Source organism: Aphidius gifuensis, linkage group LG1 (genome assembly GCF_014905175.1).
Source record: "Aphidius gifuensis isolate YNYX2018 linkage group LG1, ASM1490517v1, whole genome shotgun sequence".
Taxonomy (NCBI): Eukaryota; Metazoa; Arthropoda; class Insecta; order Hymenoptera; family Braconidae; genus Aphidius; species Aphidius gifuensis.
Window position 1 is genome coordinate 232292 of NC_057788.1, and position 23406 is coordinate 255697.

Consider the following 23406-nt stretch of genomic DNA (forward strand, 5'->3'; position numbering starts at 1 on the left):
TTGTTTTGACTGGTTTTGACTAAATATTTAATAAATAAATAAAAGCAGCTGATGATGATAATAATACTCACTGTATCTGTCAAGTTTTCAATCATCAATGTTTACGGTATGTATTTTTAATTTTTATCTATGACAAATTAATAACAATATTAATGTTATTTTGTTTTGAATTTTTTTTTAATAGGATAAAACAATAACAAATATTCATATGTCAATAAAAAAACAAAAAAAATGTTTTTGTTATCACAACAACCGACATTTTCAAATGATCCAGAGACAAAAGACTTTGATTTATCAGCTGGTGATCGTTGGATATATCCAGAAAATTATCCAATTCGTAATTATCAATATTCAATTGTTGAAACAGCATTATTTCATAATACATTAATATGTTTACCAACTGGTTTGGGAAAAACATTTATTGCTGCAGTTGTTATGTATAATTTTTGGCGATGGTATCCACATGGTATTATAATATTTTTAGCACCAACAAAACCACTTGTTACCCAACAAATTGATGCTTGTCACAATATAATGGGTATACCAATATCAGATACAATTGAACTAACTGGTAAAATAAATCCTCAACAACGTGAATTAATATGGCGTAAAAAACGTGTTATATTTGCAACACCACAAACATTTCAAAAAGATTTAGAAACTAAAATTGTACCAAGTAAATTAATAAAATGTGTTGTCATTGATGAAGCACACAAAGCAACTGGTAAACATTCTTATAGTGAAAGTATCAAAGAGCTAAATAAAACAAATCCTTATTTTCGTATTATTGGTTTATCAGCAACACCTGGATCAAAACTTGAAGCTGTACAACAAGTTATACAAAATTTAAAAATAACACATTTAGAATTACGTGATGATACATCATCAGATATTAAACCATATATTAATGAACGTAAAACAGATATAATACTTGTTGGTCTTGGTAATGATTTAATTAATTTTAAAGAAAAATATATACAAATAATGGATAGACATGTTAAAGTATTATTAAATAATAATGTTATACGTAGTGCAGCATCAAATATATCAAAAGGACAAATGTTTTTATTAATGCAACAATGTCAAGCAAATAAAAATAAATATCGTAATTATGGTACAGTTATGAAAGCATTAACAATACTAACAACAATGGCACATGCATATGAAGTTATAACACGTCATGGTTTACGTTCATTTTATAATTTTTATAAATCACATATGAATGATAGTAAAAAATCATGGCTAAGAGAAGAAATTCAATTGAGTGAATTAATTGATGAAATTGGTGAATATATTGGTCCATTTCCAAATGTTGGTGCTTTGATTGATGGTACTGAAACTGAAATACCAGATAATATTATATTTGGTCATGGTAAATTTGATAAATTAAAAGAATTATTATTAATACATTTTACAAATGCAAATAATAATAAAATAAATACAAGAGCTATGGTTTTTGTTGAAACACGTGATATTGCTAATGAAATATATGTATTATTATTATCAATGAGACCAATAGTACGTCCACAAATATTTGTTGGACAAGCTGGATTAAAACAAAAAGCACAATCAAAAGCTGTTGATGATTTTCGTAATGATATTGTTAATGTATTGGTATCAACATCAGTTGGTGAAGAGGGCTTGGATTTTGGTGAAGTTGATTTAATAATATGCTTTGAAATATCACAAGTTAATCCAACAAGATTAGTACAAAGAATGGGAAGAACTGGAAGAAAAAGAGATGGACATATTATTGTATTGGTTACTGATGGAAAAGAACATCAAACATTAAAAGCATCAATCAATAAAAGAGATGGTTTAAATCAAAAAGTTTTAACATCAAATGTTGTTATTTCATCACTTTTACCAAGTAGTCCAAGAATGGTACCTGATAATATTCATCCAAAGTGTCTTAAAATGAATATAACAATTATTCCAAAATTACCAGCATCAAAAATAACAAAAACCAAAAAAACTAAAGCTGTAAATACAAAAAAAGGTGTAAAAAAAAATGCTGCTGCTGCTGCTGCTGCTGTTGCTGTTGTTGAAAATAATAATATTAATAATGTTGATGCTGGTGATGATGATGATCCAGTAATAATAAATGATAAAGGTAAAAAAAAAGCAAATTTAAAAAATATTGAAACAACAAAACGTTGTGAATATGGTACAATGAAAAAATTTTTAACAACAAATACTTATAATTTAAATGATAATGATGATGATGATAGTACTATTGTACCAATGAAAAAAATTGAATCAAAAAATGAAATAACAAAAAATCAGTTTATCAAAAATAATGGTGGTATTATAAAACCTTGTCATGTTAAACTTTTAACATCAGATACACATGGTAATGATTTTTTAACACTATGTGCCATTAAAAATTCAGAAAATGAATTAAAAAATAATGTCATTCATGAAATATCTTATTTACCAAAATTAAAATCATTCAATGATGATGATGATTTATTTAATGACAACTTTGAGTTGTCAAATGATGAAATTATTAAATGTCTGGCAACACTTGGAGAATGTATTAAAAATGAAGATATAACAATGACACCAGCTGCATTGGATATTGATGTTAATACAAATATACAGACAAGAAAATCCAGTGAAAGTCATGATGAAATTATGTTGTCAAATGAATTTAAAATTGATGATTTATTTAATGACAGTGATTCTGATACAACTTATTATGAGTCTGGTGGTGGATCACCACCAAAAGAGTGTGTTGATTGGTCGGCCAATAATTCAAATGATAATGCAGTTAAAAATTTCGATGAAAATATTTCGATTGATTCGATAAATTATTCACCAACTGAGCCAGAAGTTGAGGCAGGATTTCAAAATATTTTAGATGATTCAACAGATGATGAAGAGGTTCAAGAAACACCTGATTATCTTCGACAGTTTGATAAAATGGCACTTGATACAAATTCAAAAAAATCAATAAATAATAATGATTCTAAAAATATTTCTAAGCAGCCAAGTCCAGCATTAAGTTTTGAAGATTATCATGCTAAAGATGACGAGGATGTTGATATTGAAATTGAAAAAGGTTTTCTTAGTATATTGGATCAATCATCGAGTGACAGTTTAGATGATTTCAATGAAAATAAAAATAATTCAAGCAATAAAAAACAAAATGATATTGAATCCAAGATGGTCCACTTGGATGATAATAAAATTATCAATTCACACAATAGTTCAATAAATAATATCAACAATCTGGCTATCAGTGAAACAGAATTAATGGATACAGATATTTTTTTTAATGATGATGACGATGAAATTGTTGAATCTTCACCATCGAAAATATCAAAAAGCCAATTGTTAAAAGATAAAACATTTAAAAATGATGAAAAATCAAATATTTTAGATGGAAATTTAGCTGATATTGATACTTTGGTATTGAATACTGATTCAATGAGTTACAACGATAAACATTTTGTAGCTAAACCACCTCTGAATATTTTTAAAAGTCAAACTTTAAATAACAAAAGAAATTTTAGTGATCTTGATACTTTGGTAATAAACAATAATGATGATGACGATGATGATGATGATGAGGTTGTTGAAAAAACACCACCAAAACCAAAACAAAAAAGTTTATCACAACGAATAAATTATTCTCGTCGAATAACAAATCAATCATCATTTAGCAAATCACAATCAAATACATCTGTTAATTTGCAACAAAATAGTTCTAATTTTCCATCATTTGATTTTAGTGGATTTAAAATAAATAAAAAAAAACCTAGTATAGAAAGAAAACAGTATATCGCTGTAGCTGATACTGTTGTTTTGGAGACAGCTGAACTTGTTACTCAAAATATTCCATCAAATAATCAACGTAATGATGAAAATAATTTTGTAGATAACAATTCACAAGAAACAAAATTTTATACTCCACCTGAAACACTTCCTGATACTGTCAAAGTCGTGAATGATAATGATGATGATGATGATTTTGATATTTCATCTTCCAATTGTCATGGTGGTATTTTAGATAATAAAATAAATTCAGCTGATAGTTTTGAGGCTGATGATATTGCTGATACAGCAGTTATTGATACGAGCCATGTTAACCCAGTGAATAATAAATCAACAAAGTCTATTGACCCAGTGCAAATGTTAGATGATGAAGAGACATATTTTCCTCCATGGGAATATGATTCTGGGCAAGAATTAAAAAGTCAAAAAAATAAAACTGATGAATCAAATAAAAAAGAAAATATTGCTGAAGCTGATACTGTACTAATTGATACAATGGTCATTACAACTCAATGTCAAACTCAAAATGATCGTAAAGAAAATAAATCAACGAGTATAATAAATGGTCCAAGTCAAGATGTTGTGAATAAAAAAAATATTGATACACTACCTGATACAGTATTAATACCAGAAGATGAAGAAATTAATTTTTCAACTTGGGAAACTAGTACACCTGAAAAATCAAAAAATTCAAATACATTTTCATTTAATCATCAAAAAGAAATAGAAAAAAATTCAAGGGTAATTAGTCGTCAAGCTAGTTTTGGACAAATTGAAATGATTGATGGATTATTTGATTCAGACTTTGAAATTGATGATAATAAAATTATCAATGAACCAGAAAAACAACAAGAAAAATTAGCATCACCAAAAAAATATGAATTTAATCCTGATGATTATGATTGGGGTAGTGATTTTGATACATCATTGGATCCACTAATTGAATCTAAACATTTTAAAACAACAAAGCTAACAAATGAATCATCAAATGCAAAAAAAAATACATCAAGTTTTGATAATAGATTTGCTTGTTTATCAAAAACTAAAAAACCAATTGATTTAAATTCATATAGTTATAAAGAAAACAAACCATCAATTAATAAATTACAAACAATTAATAAAAAACCATCATCAAAAGGTCAAGTAATATTTGATGATAATTCAGATGATGATTTTGCACCAAGTAAAATTCAAAAACGTGTATTTAGCAATAATCAAAGTAATTTTATAAATATACGTAATAATAAATCACCAATTCCTGGTACATCAAAAAATATTAACATTAATGATGATGATGATGACGATGATGATTGGATTGATACAAAAAAATCTAAAAATACAGAAAATAAATTGGATTTTAATAATTTCATTGCACCTAAAAATTACGAGTCAAAGAAAATAGTAAAAAATAATAAAGAAATAAAAAGAAAAAAATTAACAAAAAAAAAAAATAAAATAAGATCAAATTTTATTGATGATGAGGCAGAAGTATCTACTGGACCAGAAGATGTTAGCTCAGGAGATGAAGAAGAAGAAGATGAAAATGGAGATTTAGATGGTTTTGTTAGTTATTCGCAACAAGTTGATGATGGAACAGACATGAGAGCACATTATTTACAAAGTATCAAAAGTCCAAAAGGTGCTCGTGGTCGTTTTATAATTAGACAACCAAAATCACCAGCTCCTGATGTACAAATTTATTCTCAAGCTATTCAAGAACCTGATAATTATCAATACGTAAGTTTTATCATAAATTAATAACTCAAATTATAATGTTTTAATTTTTATTCTGTCTTTTTTTTTCAAGGATTCATTTTGTGTTCGTGAAAGTGACATTGAATATTCAGATGGATCTATTGAAAATTACAATAAAATATCAAGAAAAAAAAAACGTAAACGTGATGAATCAAGTGGTCCTCAATCGAAACGAAAAAGAATTGTTTCTGTTGTTTCGGATAATTCAAGTGATGATGAAATTGAAAAAATGCGATTTGCCATTGTTGAAGAATCAAAAAGACTTAATCATTCATAGAAATTTAAAATATTACACAAATTATTTAGAATCTACTAATATAATTATTAAAATTATTTGTTTAAAATTAACGTGAGGAAAAAAAAAAAAAAAAACCAAATGCCAAAGTTGATGGCTGGTTTCATCAAGTGATAATTGTCATATGTTTTTTTTCGTTATTGTCTACGTTATGAACTTGTCAATTGTTTTTCTTTTTTCATATGAAGCTTTAATATTTTTTTTAAATTGATGATAAAATTTATATATTTTGATAATAAATAATGTTGAAATATTTAAATTTTTTTAGTCTTTATTTATTTATTCTCTCTTCTTTTTTTTCTCTTCTCTTTTTTCTATTGTTAAATATTTTTTTTATCAAGGTAAACTGATTTTTGTGGAAATCCCATGGTGCCCATGGGCAAATCTCTTGAGGCACCTAGGTAAACTTGCAAACAGCCCAAGACCGTGAAAAATTAAAGGTTGTCGCCAAAAAAGCTAGACCTAAAGAAATAAATAATACTATTCTATTTTTTTTTCTTTTCTATTATCTCTTCCCGACAAACATACCTTTTTTTTTCTTTCGGTCAAAAAGATGCATACTTTTGTGTTCAATTTACTTAGAGAATTCGAAGAACATAAAGTAATTCTTTTTAAAATTTTTGACCCTTGGTGAAAATAATAAAGGAGGACTCTTAAAATTATATTTTAAAACATTTAAGGATCACTTGAGAACAGTTTTAGAAGAACAGCCAAAGAAGCAAGTCATATACTGACTCACAAACTTCTTCATCATTATCATCATCTTCTTCTTCTATATAAAAAAAAGTAAATATTCATAATAATTTATGTATAGTAATTTATTAACATTTTCATGGTGCTCATAATTATTCATACAATTTTCTTGTATTAATTAATCCATCAAAAAAAAAAAAAAGAACCGGGTTTTAAAAAAAAAAAAGGAGCCTTGTGTTGTGGTGCCTATTATCATTTTTTCATAGAATTCAAAGCTATTATAATGGTATTCAATTGAAAAACAAAAAAAAAGAAAAAAAGTTTAAACATTTTAAAATGCAATTTTTACAATTAAATTTGTTTATTTAATTTTTTTTTTTTTAAGGAAGCAATATATATATATGAACGAATGAATGAATTATTTTATTTTTTATTTTTTAGACATCGAAGTGAAAATAATACTTAATTGAATGAATGTAAAAAAAAATCTCGGCGCGAGTATAAGCGATTTATTTATTTAATAATTTATATTAATTTTTTTGTTTAATTTATTAATTGAAATATTTATTAAATAGTCTAATCGTTTGTCCTAAAATTCGATTAATTTTTTATATGAAAATAATTTTAAAAAAAACAAATGTCAAGTTGAAAAAATTTAAATTAAGAAAATAGAATTAATGAATTAATCGAATTTCGTGGCTATTCATACAGTTGAAGTCGTGGTGTCATTCTCCTTGAAGTCATGTCGCAGTCACATCGGCTTATTTTTTTTCAGTCGAATAAAAAATATTCTTATTTATTTTATTGAGGAATATATGCGTGAATATAAATATAACCTTTATATTGCAATTAAAATTATTGAAGGAATTAGTTTTTAAATTACATAAAGTCTGCTGTGAGGTGTAATCAAATTTACAGTCATTGAAGTCGTGCAGTCATTATATTTTTGTTCGATATTTATGACTGCATTATAAATAATTTCAATCACTACCCTAACTCCTGAATCCTTTTGTTTTTAATTTAATATAAAAAATAAATTTTTATAATATTATTAATTATTATTTTGTGTTTTGTTTTGTTTTTTTAGAAAAATAAATACAGCATCATGTTGCAAATGTTGATGACAACTTGTTTAATTGGAACAATTTTATTTGCCAATTCAATCAATGCAATTCCAACGAATGATTCACAAAGTATTGAACCAGAAGCTAAATATATTGCCACTAGTCAAAATCCACCTGATAATTTTGTCCAAGAAATATTACCATATCCAGAATATGCACCAACAAAAAACGGTAATTTCAATGACAATAATAATAATAATGATAATGATAATAAAAATGATATTAACGATAAGGCATCAAATTATTCGGTAGTACCACTCTACGTTGATGATATGGATGAAACATGGCAATCAAAATTAAAAAAAGTTCTTGTTCCTGTTAAAAATTACGCATTGACATTTGGTGCTTATTTCTTTGACATCGGAATGAAAACATTGTACTTTGTTGTTGTTGGCCTCTTCACAAGTTCAATCGTTTGCAATTTAACACCAATTTGCAGTATTCAATTTAATGGATTTGGCAAGACAAATGGAGTCGTTGAAAAGGTCCAACGAGTGGCTAGATCATTTATGCCAAGTACCGGAGAAATTAATGAGCTTGGAAAAAATGTCAATGCAGCTCAAATGATGAATTCAGCAATACCAGAATCAACACCAACTGCCAGAGCCAAACGTCAATCACCTTATTGGATGCACGAACTGGAAAAATTGAGCTCATCAAATTAAAAAAATAATTTTGTTAATTAAATATGTTTTTGTGATTCTTTTGGCTTTTTAATTTTTTCATAATTATTTGATAAATTAATAAAAAATAAATAAATATAAAATTAAAAAATTTAGTAATTGTTTTTGTTGCTTTAATTATTTCAAGTTTTTTTTTTCATCAAATTAATTTTTTCGCTTCGTCAAAATGATTATAAGAAATCGAAATGCAGCGGAGTAAATTGGAGCAACGCAGAGAAAGTCAACGAAAATCGGAGTAAAGGGTAAAAATATCAGAGAAAAACCAAGGAATCACGGAGAAAATCGGAGAAAAATTTTCGCAAAGGAAAATTTATTATTTTCTATTTAAATAATTTATTTAATTTCCAAGTGTTTATTTAATTATTATTAAAATATTAATTAATTTGTGGTTCTTTGTTAAATAAATACATTATTGAATCATCAGCATTGAAATTAATTTATCAAAAAGATTTTTATTTTCTGTGTGATTCATTGGTTTTTTTATAAAAATAATTGATTCATTGTTTCAAGTCCATTTATTCTTTGTTTTTAAGCATTATTTTTTTATCAGGCGTCGATTAAAAAATTCAAGCACCCTAAACTGCCCTAAACACTGTGCTATCGATGTGACGTCACAACCCGCTTCTTTGATGCGCGGGCTTGGTTCAAATCATGAAGGCTTTGGGACATAAGACCCAAATTGTATAGAAAAAGAGGTTCGACAGGTGGATTGTGACGTCACATCACTAGCGTAAGTTTGGAGCGTTTGAATAAAAATTCCTCCCACTCGATTTTCATTGAACAATTGCAAAATTAAAAAGGGATGAAAAAAAAAAAAAAAAATTCGAAATTCAACCCTATTGTACTTGTCAATTATTCTTGAACCTGACAATTAGTTGTCGGCTTGGTACCACTTGCTAAATTATTTTATTATTTTTTTTTTACATCAATATGTATATTAATATATTGATATATTTATAATTTTTTTTTAATTTTAAATTTGATAATAATAATAATCCACTTGTTGGTAATATTTATAATTTTATTAAATAACAAATTTATATTTTTGCTAAAGCTAAAATACATAAAAATTTAATTTGTGAATATTTTTCATCTGAGAAAATGTAAAGAAAACTTGTTTCAGGTAACATGTATTTTGTGGCCTTGTATCGGCTAAATCAGAGCCCAGTGAGCAGAATGATATTTTTCCTTTTTTTTCTTTTTTTCCTTTTTTTTTTTGTTAAAAAAAATATAATAGAGAAAACGAATACAGCACGCCGGGTTTTAGTTTGCACAGTGTGGCCAAGGAAGAGAGTGCGTCCTACATCATAAAAAGGACTAATTTAAGCCAGTAAGGACTAAGTAAGCCAGTTTAATTTAAAAAAAAAAATCAATTATATATTGTAATGTTTATTTAAAAATATTAATTTTAATTTTTTTTTTTTTAGAAAATTATCATGGCTGTCATGTTGCGATTATTGTTGTTGTTGTGCATTTTTTGTGGGGTTGTCATTGGAACTCGTGTTGCTCCAGCGTTTGAAGAGTCATCAAATCATGTATATGAAGTATATGCACCAGACCTATCGAGTCCTGAAAAATTTATTTATGCAAAATCTTTTACAAAAAAAGCAACACCAAATAAAAATTATGAAGTTAAAAAAACTAAAGAATCTAATGTAATGGAAAAGCTGGGATATGTTATAACAATTGCTTTTTCAATTTTGTTCTATCCATTTGTGTTTCCTGTACTTTTGGCAATTTTTACTTTTTTAAAATCATTTTTCATTGCAAATGTTGTTAAAATAATTACATTTTCATTTGCTAGTATTGTTATATTTTGTAATGCAACAAGTTATTGTAATGCTTATGGCTGGGGTGGAAAACCAGTTGAAGATGAAGTTCGCGGTATTATGAAATCATTTGTTGCTGATAAAAGTGATGATAATTTATTATCATATCTTGTCAATGAAGCTATTGAAAAACATAATAGAAAAAACAAAAACGTAGTCAGTAACTACGCCTGGAATTAATCTATTTTATTTTAATTTTAAAAACAAAAGAAAAAAAAAGATAATAAATAAATAAAGAAAAATTTCAATTTAAAAATTTAAAAAATGCATTTTTGTTATTTTAATTTTAGGGCAGTTGTTATTTTTTATTAATTTATTTATTTACAAATAATAAATTGTAAAAAAAACTCAATAAAATAAGAGTCATTTATTTATTTTAAAAAATTAATAAAATTTAATTTAAACTTTGTTTTTATTTTCTATGATGATTGCAAGGAGAAAAAAAATAGAAAATATATACTTGAAAATTTATGATTTATTTAAATTCAATTTAAATAAATAAGCAAAGCCATTTCATCAAATTTTAAATATTTGTTTTTTGGTTTATATAAACATAAATGCAAACAGACAATCAACCTGCCTTCCACCTACTTGAAATTTAAAATATAATAATTTATGTTCAATTTATTTAGAGAAAAAGAAAAATATACCTAAAACATTTATAAATATTTATTTATTAAATTATCAAGAGCAATGATTTTTAGCTTGAATTTCAACAGAGAAATAAATTATTATTGTTAAATTTATTTAATTATTTAAAACAATTATTTCAATTATTATTAAATTTAAAAAACTAAATTAACGAGCAAATAAAAATACAAATTAATTTAAAACATCAAAAATTATCACAAAGAAATTGAGTTTACGAGAAATTTAAAATTTTATTTATATTTTATTTTTCTTCTTTTTAGAAAAATTTTTAATCTAATAGCTTTGACCTATTTAATTTCAATAAATTCTTACCTATATATTATTCAAATTCAAAGAAAAAAAAAAAACAAGATAAAATTTTTTCTCTATATATCTACGAAAATATTTATACTATTTTTCTATCTATCTTAAAATTATTTATTGGTATTATAAAGATGAAAAAACATTTTTTTTTTTTCTATTCTTTGGTATTCCAAAATTCTTTGATTCTAAACCTAATAAAAAAAAAAACTTGTCCTTGGACCGGTTTTTCCCCTCATCATCTTTATATAAATTCATATTTAATTTGAAAATCTAAAATCAAAGGGTCAGTTTGATAAGTGAAGTCGAGGAAGCACCTAGCGTCAATTCAAACATCTCCATTTGATACATCACAGGTACCAACTTTATTTTATTCTCATTAATTTTTAAATAAAATGAAAAATAATTTTTATTTATTATTTTAAATTTATATATTTCAACAATATTAATAAATAAATTTTTATAACAGACAAATATTAATGTAATTTTTTTTTCTCTCTGTTTAGAAAAAAAAAAAAAAAAAAGGATTCATCATGATTTTTAGAATTTTGTTATTGACTGCCTTGGCTGGAGCAATTGTCGGCTCATCATCAGCATCACCATCAGAAAATTCAGATAAAATTTCAAATTTAATTGGATCATTAAGTGACATGTCATCAGGACGAAATGAACAAGAAATTATTCTCAATATCAAAGGAATTTTAAGCGCCATAGTTGTTCCTGCTCTTGTTATTTTTGTTGTATCAAAAATTTTATTGTTACCTATTTTTTTGATACTCATTAAATTAATTCGTGGAATGTTACCCACACATGAATAATAATAATATATTAATATTAATTATTTAATAGTTTTAAGAAAACAGCAAAAGACTGCGTTAAACGACAATTATTTATTTTAAAAATTAATTGTATATTTATTTTTAATTGAATTTTAATTAAAAATATTGTAAAAAAAAAAACAAATTTAAAAATTGAATTTTTTATTTTCATTCCTGATGTTTTTTTCTCCTCACCTATGCGTTATCCCTTATTTTTCGTTGAGAAAAATAGTGAGATTTCTATTTTCGATTTAGAATAGATAAATCTATAAATGCTTGACCTAAAAATAAAAAAAGAAAAAAAAAAAATAAAACGTCCTTTTTTTTGACCCTTAGCATTATTTTCCTGGTCAGTTTAAAAAGTTCATCCAAAGGAACACAAACTTTTTACAAATCGAGGACAAGTATTTATTTAAAAAATGTAAATAATTATATTTAAATTATAATAATAAAATATTTTTAAAAAAATTAAATAAACTTTTGATTTTAATTTAGATAAAATGATTAAATTATTGATTGTTGTATTGATTGGATCAATTCTTGGAGTGATGACTGAGTCCAATCAATTGACAAAAACATCAATGATAAATTTAGAAAAAACTTCAATAATTAAAAATGATAAAAATGAATTATCAAAATCAACAAGCCAGGATGGATCATGGTCAAGTGGGCTAATCAATTTCGGCAGTAGCATTATTTCAAAATCAATATTTGGAGGATTAATGCCATCATATAAAACATCTCGAATGGATGATGATAGTGAGATGAGTAGTCTTGGTGAAGTTGTGATTGTTTATACAGTGATGTTAATGGCAACATTTTTAGTTATAACAATACCAATTATTTTACTAACAGTACCTATTTTTATAGCTGTTAATTTACTTCGTGGTATCAGTACTTTATTTGCCTTAGTATTTCATTTTTAAATTATTCGTAAATATATCTAATTTTTTCTATTTTATTTTTTACATTAATTTGAATATATAAATATCAATGATTGTAAATTATTTTAATAAAATTATTTTTTTGTATGTTTAATCTAACTTTGCTTTTAGAAAAAAATTTTTTTTTGTATAAATTTTGATTTATATATTTTAAATAAATACATATTTTTTTATTTTAATATTAAAATTCTTTAAATTTTTTGAATTTAATAAAAACCTGTATTTGTTGGTTGAAAAATATTTTTATAAATCAGTTTTCATGCTGCAGTTAGAGAAGCACGTCAACGTCATCAAATTTAAAAAATAAAAACAACAACAAAAACTTGAGCAAGTTATTTAATTAGTAAATTTAATTTGATAAAATTGATTTTTATTATTTTGTGTATATTTATTTTAGCAGTGATGATTCGATTATTTGTGTTGAGTATTTTCATTGGAGTTGTGCTTGGAGCAACAGCTATTGATTCATCAAAATCTCCAACATCTTGGAGTGAAAAAAAAAGCCACATCATTGTGCCAGATATTAAAACAAGCTCCATGACAACTTCTGTGATTAAAATTCAAGATAAAATAATGCCAAGAAAATATATTAATAAACGCTTAGTTGTTAGCAATGTAATTCATTTAATTTCAAATGGAATTATACGTTTTCGTATTGAAAATTTAATTCCAAATTCTTGGTTTCCTCGTGATATATTAGTTGGTATACTTTTTAGTATTATTTTAATGCCAATATTTATTTATCTCAATATAATGATACTTTTTTTCATAAAAATACCAATTCTTTTAATGTTGCATCTAATTAAAAAATCTCTTGAATGGCATAAATTATAAATAAAATTATTTTTGTAAATAAATTCATATAAAATTGTTAATTATAATTTTCTTTAATTTATTTTTTTAAAACTTGTAAATAATTGGTCGAAAAAAATTTTAAAAAACCTGTTGATGGACCGGTTTTTAAAATGAAAATTTAATACGTCTAATTGTGTTAGAAAAAAAAAAAAACAATTTAGTTTAAATATATGGAGCAGTCAAAAAATAAACCTGAATATTTTCAATAAAAAAAAATTGTTAATAAATTAATGAAATATCTATTTTTTTTGGTGGCATTGTTAATAATAATTAACACAAAAATATATAAAAATAATTTATTTAAATAAAAAGAAACAGCAAGAAACATTTACCGTCGTTTTTTTCTTTTTTTTTTTTTTCGAATTTCGAGAAATGCGTATTTTCAAAGGAGCAGGTCAGCAAATAATAATAAAAAAAAAGAAAATAAAAAATGTTTGGCAGTGGTCGAAATTTTCAACGGTTGAAAAATTCACCTTTAGTTATTTTTTTGCTAAGAAGGGTATCTCACAGGGGTGCATTGAGTGCATTGGGCACGTTAGATATTTGGAAACTAAAATCAAACCGTATCGAGGAAAAGAAAAAGAAAAAAGAATCTATTATTTTCTTTGTAAAATCAAGGAAAACTTGGCAGAAAAAAAAAGAACAAAAAATAATATCAGTTTTAAATGTGCAGTTGAAGAAGACAGGATATAAATTTTTCTCTTGATTTTAAGCAACAAAAAGAATATTCAAAAGTGGTAAGTTAAATTATTAAAATATTAAATTTATTATTGAGGAACAAATTGTTATTATTATTTTTAAAAGATGATGTAATTAAATTTTTGTTTTTTAAATAAATAAAAAGTTATTTGAATTAATTTCTAGAAAAAAAATGGCACGATTATTAATTTCAATAATTTTGCTGGGATTATTGTCGGAACAAGTGTTATCCAATGCTGTTGCAAATGACAAAAATGTACAAGCTGGACAAATGTTACCAACAACAATTCCCGATCCAGCAATGGCACATTTTTTGAATCAAGTATTTAGTACAGCAAATCAAATGGCAACAGCAGGACCAAAGCCACGTTCATCATGGACATCATTGATTGTCAGATCAGTAATACCACTTGCAAATTATGTCATGTCATATGGTGGCAAAGGTGCAATTCTATTTGGTCAAACAATGTTGGTATTATTTGCTGGTTTTATGATAACAGTTGGTATATGTACATTGACACCATTTTGTATGATTAATTGGCAATCATTTGGTATAACAAATTCACAAACAAAAAATCATGCAAATCAACTCGTTGGATTTTTAACATCACAAGATGCACTTGACATGTTGACAACAGCTATCAGTGAAGCCATTGAACAATCAAGTGATACAATTAAGCACAGTGGTAATCCTCATTACTATCCACAACAACCATATCCTTATGGTTATGCCAATCCACAAAATTATTACTATCCAAATGTAGATGGAAATAAAGTACCAGTTCCATTCAATTATGGAAAATAAATTTTAAATTCATGTTTCTCTTTTTTTTAACATTTATTATATTCACTGACCCAAATTTTTTAATCAACATCATCATCATATATTTGTTCACGTGTTTTTCAAATAAAATCTGTTGCCAAGTGTTTTTTTTTTTTAAAAACATTCAAAAGTGATTCAATAAAAAAATCATTTTTTTATTTTTTTATTTTATTAATTGTATAGATGTTATTTAAACAGATGAATAATTAAAATAAAATTTAAATAATAAAAAAACAAAAAATTATTAATAAAATATAATTTAAATAAACTAATACTTGGTGTGTGTGTTTTTTTTTCGTAGTTTTAATGACAATGTTTAGATCGGGTTTTTCCACTCTTACCTCATTCCTCTTACTCCTCGCTGATATTAAAACCGATTGAATCGTGTGATGATGAACAAATACACACCAACAGACCAACGACCGATTCGCACAGCCGGTTATTCTCACTCGAGAATCTACAACAGAACTTGAAACACCAATTTTTTATATCAATTAATTAAAACCATTATCAAAAAAAAAAAAAAAAAATTTAAATTTTAATAATACTCAATTAATTGCTAATTAATCAGAATGAAGTCTTCATTACTGAGTAAGTTCATTATCATTTTTTATTTATTTAATATTATTATTATTATTGTTTATTAAATTTAATTATTATTATTATTATATTTTTATGTAATATAATAATGATGATGAAAAAAAAAAAAAATGTATTTATTATATTTGTTTGATCCGAGGCCATGGACACTCAGGGTTAATGACCAACATACCGCTAATCCAGTTTTTTTTTTCGATTGCATAATTTTTTTTTCTTTATTTACATATACGTTACCAGTTTCACGGATATTATTATTTATTGTATTGGCAATCAATGGGATACAGTGTCAATTGAATAATTTTCCTCAGGCATATCAGTACAACATTGACAATGATGATTTCTTTGTGCCTTATCAAGGTGAAAGATTTAGTGTTTTCGATTGGAATTTTTGCAAGGTATTAAATTGGATATGATAATAAATAAAATTATAAATATATTGTAATTAATTTAATTTCTTTAATCAACAGGCAATGGCAAATAAATACAGAGGAAATTTTTTAATGTCACCATTGTCATTGAAAATAACATTGATATTATTGCTTGAAGGATCAGAGGATGATACATCAAGAGAAATAGTTCAAGCACTTCATTTGCCATTGAATGGTTTTGCTGGACGTTATTCAACGAGAAATCAATTTCGTAGAATAATACATTCACTTAAACCAACATCGAATGAGTATAAATTAAATTTAGCTACGAAAATATTTATTAGCTCTGATATTGTTACGAGACAAAGTTATGCATCAATCATTGATGTATTTTATTCAACTGGTATTGTGTCGACAAATTTTAATGATGCAACTAAAACAGCATCGTTAATTAATAAATGGATCAGTGATACAACTGAAGGAAACATAAATAATATGATTGATGATGGTTGGTAATAATTAAAATATTGTTTTAAAATTTTTAATACTTTGGATATAATTTTTATTTTATTTTTTTTTTGTCAAACAGAAAATAGCATTAAAGACTCGGTAATGGTGATGATGAATGTACTATTTTTCAAGGGACTTTGGCATAAAAATTATTTCAATACACAAGATACAAAAATTGGAAAGTTTCATGAAACAAAAAATTCAAATTGGGATGTACAATTTATGAGTACTGTTGGTAATTTTTATTATGCTGAATCACTTGAGCTTGATGCTAAAATTCTACGTATACCATATCTTGGACATAAATTTTCTATGTATCTCATATTGCCAAGGACACTTGATGGTTTAGATAATTTAATTAAAAATATTGATCCATATGTTTTGACTAAAAATGTTTGGCTAATGCAAAGTCTACCGGTTGATGTTGTATTGCCAAAATTTAAATTTGAATTTACAAGTCATCTTGAGCCAGTTTTACGTGAGGTATAAAAAATATTTATTTAATTATTTACATTGATAACATATTTTTTTTAATAATTTTTATTTATCATTATTATAAGCTGGGAATTAAAAAAATATTTGAAGAAGATGCTAGTTTAAATGGTATTGCACAATCAAAAAAAAATTCACCAAAATTATCAGTTACTGATTTTATACAGAAGGCTGGTATTGAAGTTAATGAAAAAGGAACAACAGCATTTGCTGCAACTGGTATTAAATTAATTTTCAAGCTCAAAAATATGTATTTTTAATTGTGAAAATTTTTTTTTATAGAAATTGACATTGGAAATAAAATTGGTGATCAAGAATTTCATGCTGATCATCCATTTATGTTTTACATTGAGGATGAAACAACTGGTACAATTTTATTCATGGGAAGAGTGACAAATCCATCACAAAAAAATGGTGCAACAATTAGAAAAAATACAGATATACCAACAACATTTGGTCATTTAATACCAACACGTGGAGGTAATGAAAATAAATATTATTCAAAATATAATATTACAAAATACAAGTTGAGGTCATTTGTTATTTAAACTTTTTAAAAATTAATTTCTATTTGTTTTTTATTTATTTTCAAATAAAATCAATGTTATTACGATAATGATGATGATGATGATGATGAGTCAACACTGTATGTGTTTTATAAACACTCAAGCGTTGACATGAATAATTATTTCACCTGACTGACTGACTGACTGACTGACAGGGGAATTCCAAATAATAATAATAATAATAATCAAAAAATTTAGAGAAAAAACTTGACTATTGTTGTCAATGTATATTTATTTATTTTATAAATATTATTATAATTATCAATGGGTCATTCATTTTTATTAATTACATAATAATAATGTTATAAAATCAAGTGGGGGATAGAAACTAGCCTGGTCAAGGATCATCAGATGAATATCTCGATTCTCGACATTAATTTACAGTGGACCACGAACGTGAATGTATCTCTCGCGTGTTTTTTTTTTTTTTTTTTTTTACTTTTTATAAATTGCGACATCTCAAATATTACTTTGTCTATTGTATAACATTTTTGTTATATAAAAAATTGTTTCATTATTATAATTTAAATTATTTTTGTTCTTTAAAAAAAATGTTGCTAATTTCGGTTTTTATAATTTTAATTGGTAAATTATTTTATTGTTACTATTCATTTATTTATTGTGATTTAATAATATAATGAAATTTAAAATTTGTTTAGTGATTTCAGCTGAAGCTAGTGCTACCGAGAGATTTAATTACTTTAACAGTGAACTTTTCCAGGTAAAAAAATATAATAAATAAAGTTAATTTAAAGTAAAATTAAAAAAATATATACAATTGTAATTTATTCAGGAGGCAAATGAAGCAAGTAATGGAAATATTGTGATTTCACCATTGTGTGTTAAAACAGCATTGACCATATTAACTGAAGCAACTGGCGGTAAAACACGTCAAGAACTTTTATCAACCTTGAGATTACCTCAAGAGCCAAATCAAATACGTGAAATTTCCAATCGAATTCGTCTCTCATATTCGGTATGAAATAATCAAGTAAATAAAAAATAATATTAATATGTTTATTTATAACAAAAAAATATTAATTTTATTAGCAACAAATTAAGCCAGAATCAGAATTAAATATTGCTAATCGTTTATGGACAAGTCGTGGTGCACATTTAACACCAGAGTTCAACAACATATTAATTAACAATTATGGAAGTGATGCTCAGTATGTTGAATTTAGTGATGTGTTGCTAACATCAAAAACAATCAATGAATGGGTTCGTCGTTATACCAATAATCACATATCATCAATCATTGAACCAGGTATCGTAATTGATTTATATATTGTTTCTTTTAATTTAATATATTTATAAATTAATTAATAAATGATGTATCAACAGGTACAATTAGTCCAGAGACACAATTACTACTTACATCAGCTCTGTATTTCAAGGGTACCTGGTTGAAGGCCTTTGATGAATCATCAACACGAATTTTAAGATGCTTCAAAGTATCAAGTACCAATTGTCAACAAGCAATTATGATGGAAAATATATCAAAATATCGTTATGCCAGTATTCCAGCATTGGATGCTGATGTTGTTGAACTCCCTTATACTGTAAAAAATTATATTTTCTTTATTTTTATAAATTAATTTTAATGATAAATAAATTATAATTAATTTTATTTGAATTTATTTTTAGGATGGACGTTTATCAATGCTTATTTTGTTGCCAAAAAATGAAGGTTTAGAAAATATTCAAACATTATCTAGAGATCTTGCTCATCGTTCAATATTATCAATTCTTTCAAATCTTGAAGAAACAGAAATTTTATTACAAGTTCCAAAATTTAGTATTGAATATAAAAATGATCTTCGTTTTGTTCTTGAAAAGGTAAATTTAATATTTTTTTTTTTTGTTTAATTAAATTGTTAATTTATTTATCATTTTTATTCTAGTTGGGAATTAAAGAAATATTTGATTCAAATGCAAATTTTACTGGAGTATCAGGCATGTCAGCAAGAGTTGGAAGTGTTTATCACACATCTAAAATTGAAATAAATGAAGCTGGTACTGTTGCTGCTGCAGTCACAGGTAAAATTAATTAAATTAAAAATAAATTAAATTAAATTAGTGTCAATGTTTACCACAGGGTTGCGTTTATTATAAAAACAATTGAATATTATTTTCGCTAGTGAAATGACAACTTAAATTAAATAAATTAAAAATAAAATTAATTCATAACAAACTAACCCGACGTGAAGGTTTAACCGTGATCATGTAGGCGGTTCCTTCGGGGCGAGATTCAATCATTGCACCACTTGATTGAATTGACCCTCGTGAGTAAACAATATATATTGTTTACTCGGACGTATAATTTTTGAGTGATGGGAATTTGCATTCGCGCAGTCCCGATAAAATAATTAAATATAATTATCTTTTTATTTTTAGGTCTTTCAGTTGTTCCATTGATTGGCTCATCAATGACCACTTTTCGGGCTGATCGTCCATTCATTTTTACTGTTATTGATCGACAAAATGGAAATATGATTTTTGCTGGTCGTGTTGTTGATCCAAACAGTCCACCAAGCAAACCAACAAAACAACAAGCTCAATATCAAAAAAATTATTAAATTCATAACATTATAATAATTTTATCTTTATATTTTATTTTTTTCATCATCAAGGTTGTATCAAATCTGCTACCTTTTAAATATTTCCTTATCAATTATTTTTTTTGATAAAAATACTGTTGCTCATTGAACAGTGTGTATGGATTTTTTTTTTTTTTTGTTTTTTAAATTTGAAAAAAAAAATAAAAAACAATTATCATTTTGTGCTACATATAAAAGAGATTATTAATATTAAGTTTTTTTTTTTGTCATAAATGATAAAATGTATAACAAGTTTCATGACCTTGACTTGATGATGATAACATGATCCATTGTTGTTGTATCAATATTTATTATTTACAGTTGAGTGTTTATAAAGCATGCATGTGTTTTAAAAAAGCATACGTCAATCTCATGTGTTTATTTCATCATCTACTATTTGATATAACACATAATATTTTTACTCTTTTTTTTTATTCTACCATCTCATTTTTATTCTGTTAACCAGCAATACGCGCTTGCGCGTTTGATGGATTATTTGTATCATTTATTAGTGTTCCTCACACACAAATCACAATACAGCCAATACATTCAAGTCATGTCATCATTTGGTATCAAGTGAAAATCATATATGTATACACACCGGCAAATGGCACATTTTCAGATAATTAAAAATTCAAGAAACGAGTTTTTCAATTGATAAATATGAATGATTATATATTGTCTAATGACTGATGAGTTGAATAAGATAAATAATCATTATTGATGAGATAAACCAGAATGATTATTCACATGATGATGATGATATACAAGTTTAATGTATAACTTGAAATTAATTGGCAAAGGGAGGTATATAATAATAATAAAAAAAATAAAAAATTGAGAAAGTGTTGTTAGTTGTGGACTGACAACGAGTGCCATTGGACGTGTTGGTCTCTTGTTGAGAATAATTTCTATACTATAAATTTTAAATTTTAATTTTTTTATTTAATTTTTTATTTTTTTTAATTTTATTTTTTTTTTTTTTTATTTTACTCTTGGGCTTCAGTTAAAGCCTTTGGGTTTATAGATGGAACTCATTGACAGCGTTGAATTTTTATCAACAAGTAAACATCATCATCACACGAGGATCAAATCATTCAATTTATGAAATTAAATACTTGACAAAATATATATTTATACTTTTTTTTGTTATTTAGATTTTTCGAATTGAAATATATTATATTCATTTGTAACTACTTGTTGTTTTTTAAATATATTTATAAATTAAAATTAATAACAAATTGAGAATGGCTGTTGAGACAACTGGACTTTGGATATTTGGATATGGATCATTGTGTTGGAATCCTGGTTTTGAATTTAAAAACAGCATAATTGGACATGTCAAAGGATTTGGAAGAAGATTTTGGCAAGGAAATGCAACACATCGTGGAACTGTTGACAAGGTACTTGAACTTGGCTAATAAAAAATAAAACAATAAATTAATCAAGATGATGCTTTGTCTTTTTTATATGTATTTTTTTGGCACGTAAACAAAGTAAATACCAAGCAACATGTGTCATCATCATTTTATCAAGTGTGAAAATAATATATTTAAAATTAAAAAAAACTACTTACGTCGTGACAAAATGATTTCTATTAATATTTCTATTTCGTTAATGATCACGAATCGCGTGCGTGAACACACATTCGAAACTTGTGTAGGAAAAATTTAAGTATAAAGAGTCGAAACACGTGTGCATTTTTAAATATATATATAGAAATAAAAAAATAGAAAAATAATTATGCGATCAATAATAAATCAATGCTTTATTTTTTTATTTTAAATTTATGAGTTTTTCTATTTCAAGCTTGTTTTGATAATTGCTCTTGAATATTGGAAGCCTTGAATTAATATATAATAATATTATTTAGAATAATATTTTGTTGATTTTTTGATCGATTATTTTATTTTTTTTTTTATTATTTTTACAATCTTATTTTAAATAACAAGTCATTAAAGTCTGCCTGATAACCTTCACAATATAAATATCTCGTTTTTATTTTTTATTAGAGTATCAAAATTTCGAGTATGATATGTTATTTTTTTATTTTTTTTTTTGAATGCATGATGGTGTATGTGTGTGATCCAATACCTCACCTGCATCGTGTGGTTAAATATCAAGAAATATTAAAGTTGAAATTAAATTTAAAAAATACATTCTTTTACCACATTGTGGTTTTTTGTGTAAATAAATAAGTCTGTCGAATATTTAAACAGTATATATGTAATATAAATAAATAAATAAATAAATAATTTTTCAGCTTGGACGAGTAGCAACACTGATTGAGGATAAAAACGTGAGTATAAAATACATACATCAAATAATTGATTAATTTTATTAATTATAATAAATTAAATTAAATTATTTTTAAAACAGGAAATAACATATGGAAGAGCATTTGAAGTTAAGGGTACTGCTGCACTTCCATACTTGGAAAAACGTGAATGCACACTTGGTGGTTATTTAACAACAATATCAACATTTTATTCAAGAGATGGTAAACAAAATTTTCCAGTTGTTATTTATATTGCAACAAATAAAAATGAATATTGGCTTGGTGATGCACCACTTAATTCAATTGCCAAACAAATTGTTGAATCAAAGGGACCAAGTGGATACAATGCTGAATATCTTTTGAGGTAAATTATTAATTTTTATAAATAAAAACAATTTATTGATAATAAAAATAAAACTGATAAATAATATAATACTTTTTGCTGTTTGACCCAATAGATTAGCTGATTTTATGCATCGTTTTTTCCCAGAAGCACATGACGAGCATCTATATACCCTTGAAATACTTATACATGCTAAAATAAAAGAATTAAATCTTTGTATTAAAACATTAATGGGCAATCGAGAATTTAAAATTGATACTGATGGTGATTTAGAAGCATCAAACAATGACAATCATCAGGATAATCCACCAAGACAAAATTCATTTCAATTTCAATCTCACGTTCCAGTCAAGGCACTTCGTTGTCTAAAACCGTGATTTTTAAATAATATATATTTTTT

The 23406-nt window shown here is 25.3% G+C and overlaps 3 protein-coding genes and 1 non-coding gene across 4 annotated transcripts; all 4 read left to right on the forward strand.

Moving 5' to 3' along the window:
• The first annotated feature begins 2 nt into the window (after positions 1 to 2).
• On the forward strand, positions 3 to 6013 carry LOC122847774 (Fanconi anemia group M protein). Its single transcript, XM_044145631.1, has 5 exons — positions 3 to 106; positions 185 to 2001; positions 2140 to 5088; positions 5170 to 5517; positions 5588 to 6013. The coding sequence occupies exons 2-5, from the start codon at positions 232 to 234 to the stop codon at positions 5810 to 5812; spliced, it is 5292 nt and encodes a 1763-aa protein (XP_044001566.1). The 5' UTR covers positions 3 to 106; positions 185 to 231; the 3' UTR covers positions 5813 to 6013.
• A 9571-nt stretch (positions 6014 to 15584) lies between these two features.
• On the forward strand, positions 15585 to 21297 carry LOC122860629. The gene is made up of 13 exons (XM_044164524.1): positions 15585 to 15840; positions 16087 to 16244; positions 16317 to 16725; positions 16807 to 17210; positions 17288 to 17438; positions 17502 to 17699; positions 18445 to 18506; positions 18579 to 18761; positions 18836 to 19052; positions 19130 to 19347; positions 19433 to 19624; positions 19690 to 19825; positions 20183 to 21297. Exons 1-13 carry the CDS (start codon positions 15822 to 15824, stop codon positions 20362 to 20364), a joined length of 2529 nt encoding a protein of 842 aa, XP_044020459.1. The 5' UTR covers positions 15585 to 15821; the 3' UTR covers positions 20365 to 21297.
• LOC122847965 lies at positions 19977 to 20147 on the forward strand. The gene has a single exon (XR_006373419.1). It is a non-coding gene; the product is annotated as a U1 spliceosomal RNA (small nuclear RNA).
• An 86-nt stretch (positions 21298 to 21383) lies between the features above and the next one.
• Positions 21384 to 23403, forward strand: LOC122860632 (glutathione-specific gamma-glutamylcyclotransferase 1). Its single transcript, XM_044164527.1, has 5 exons — positions 21384 to 21449; positions 21543 to 21788; positions 22649 to 22684; positions 22765 to 23027; positions 23122 to 23403. The coding sequence occupies exons 2-5, from the start codon at positions 21633 to 21635 to the stop codon at positions 23381 to 23383; spliced, it is 717 nt and encodes a 238-aa protein (XP_044020462.1). The 5' UTR covers positions 21384 to 21449; positions 21543 to 21632; the 3' UTR covers positions 23384 to 23403.
• The last annotated feature ends 3 nt before the right edge of the window (positions 23404 to 23406 follow it).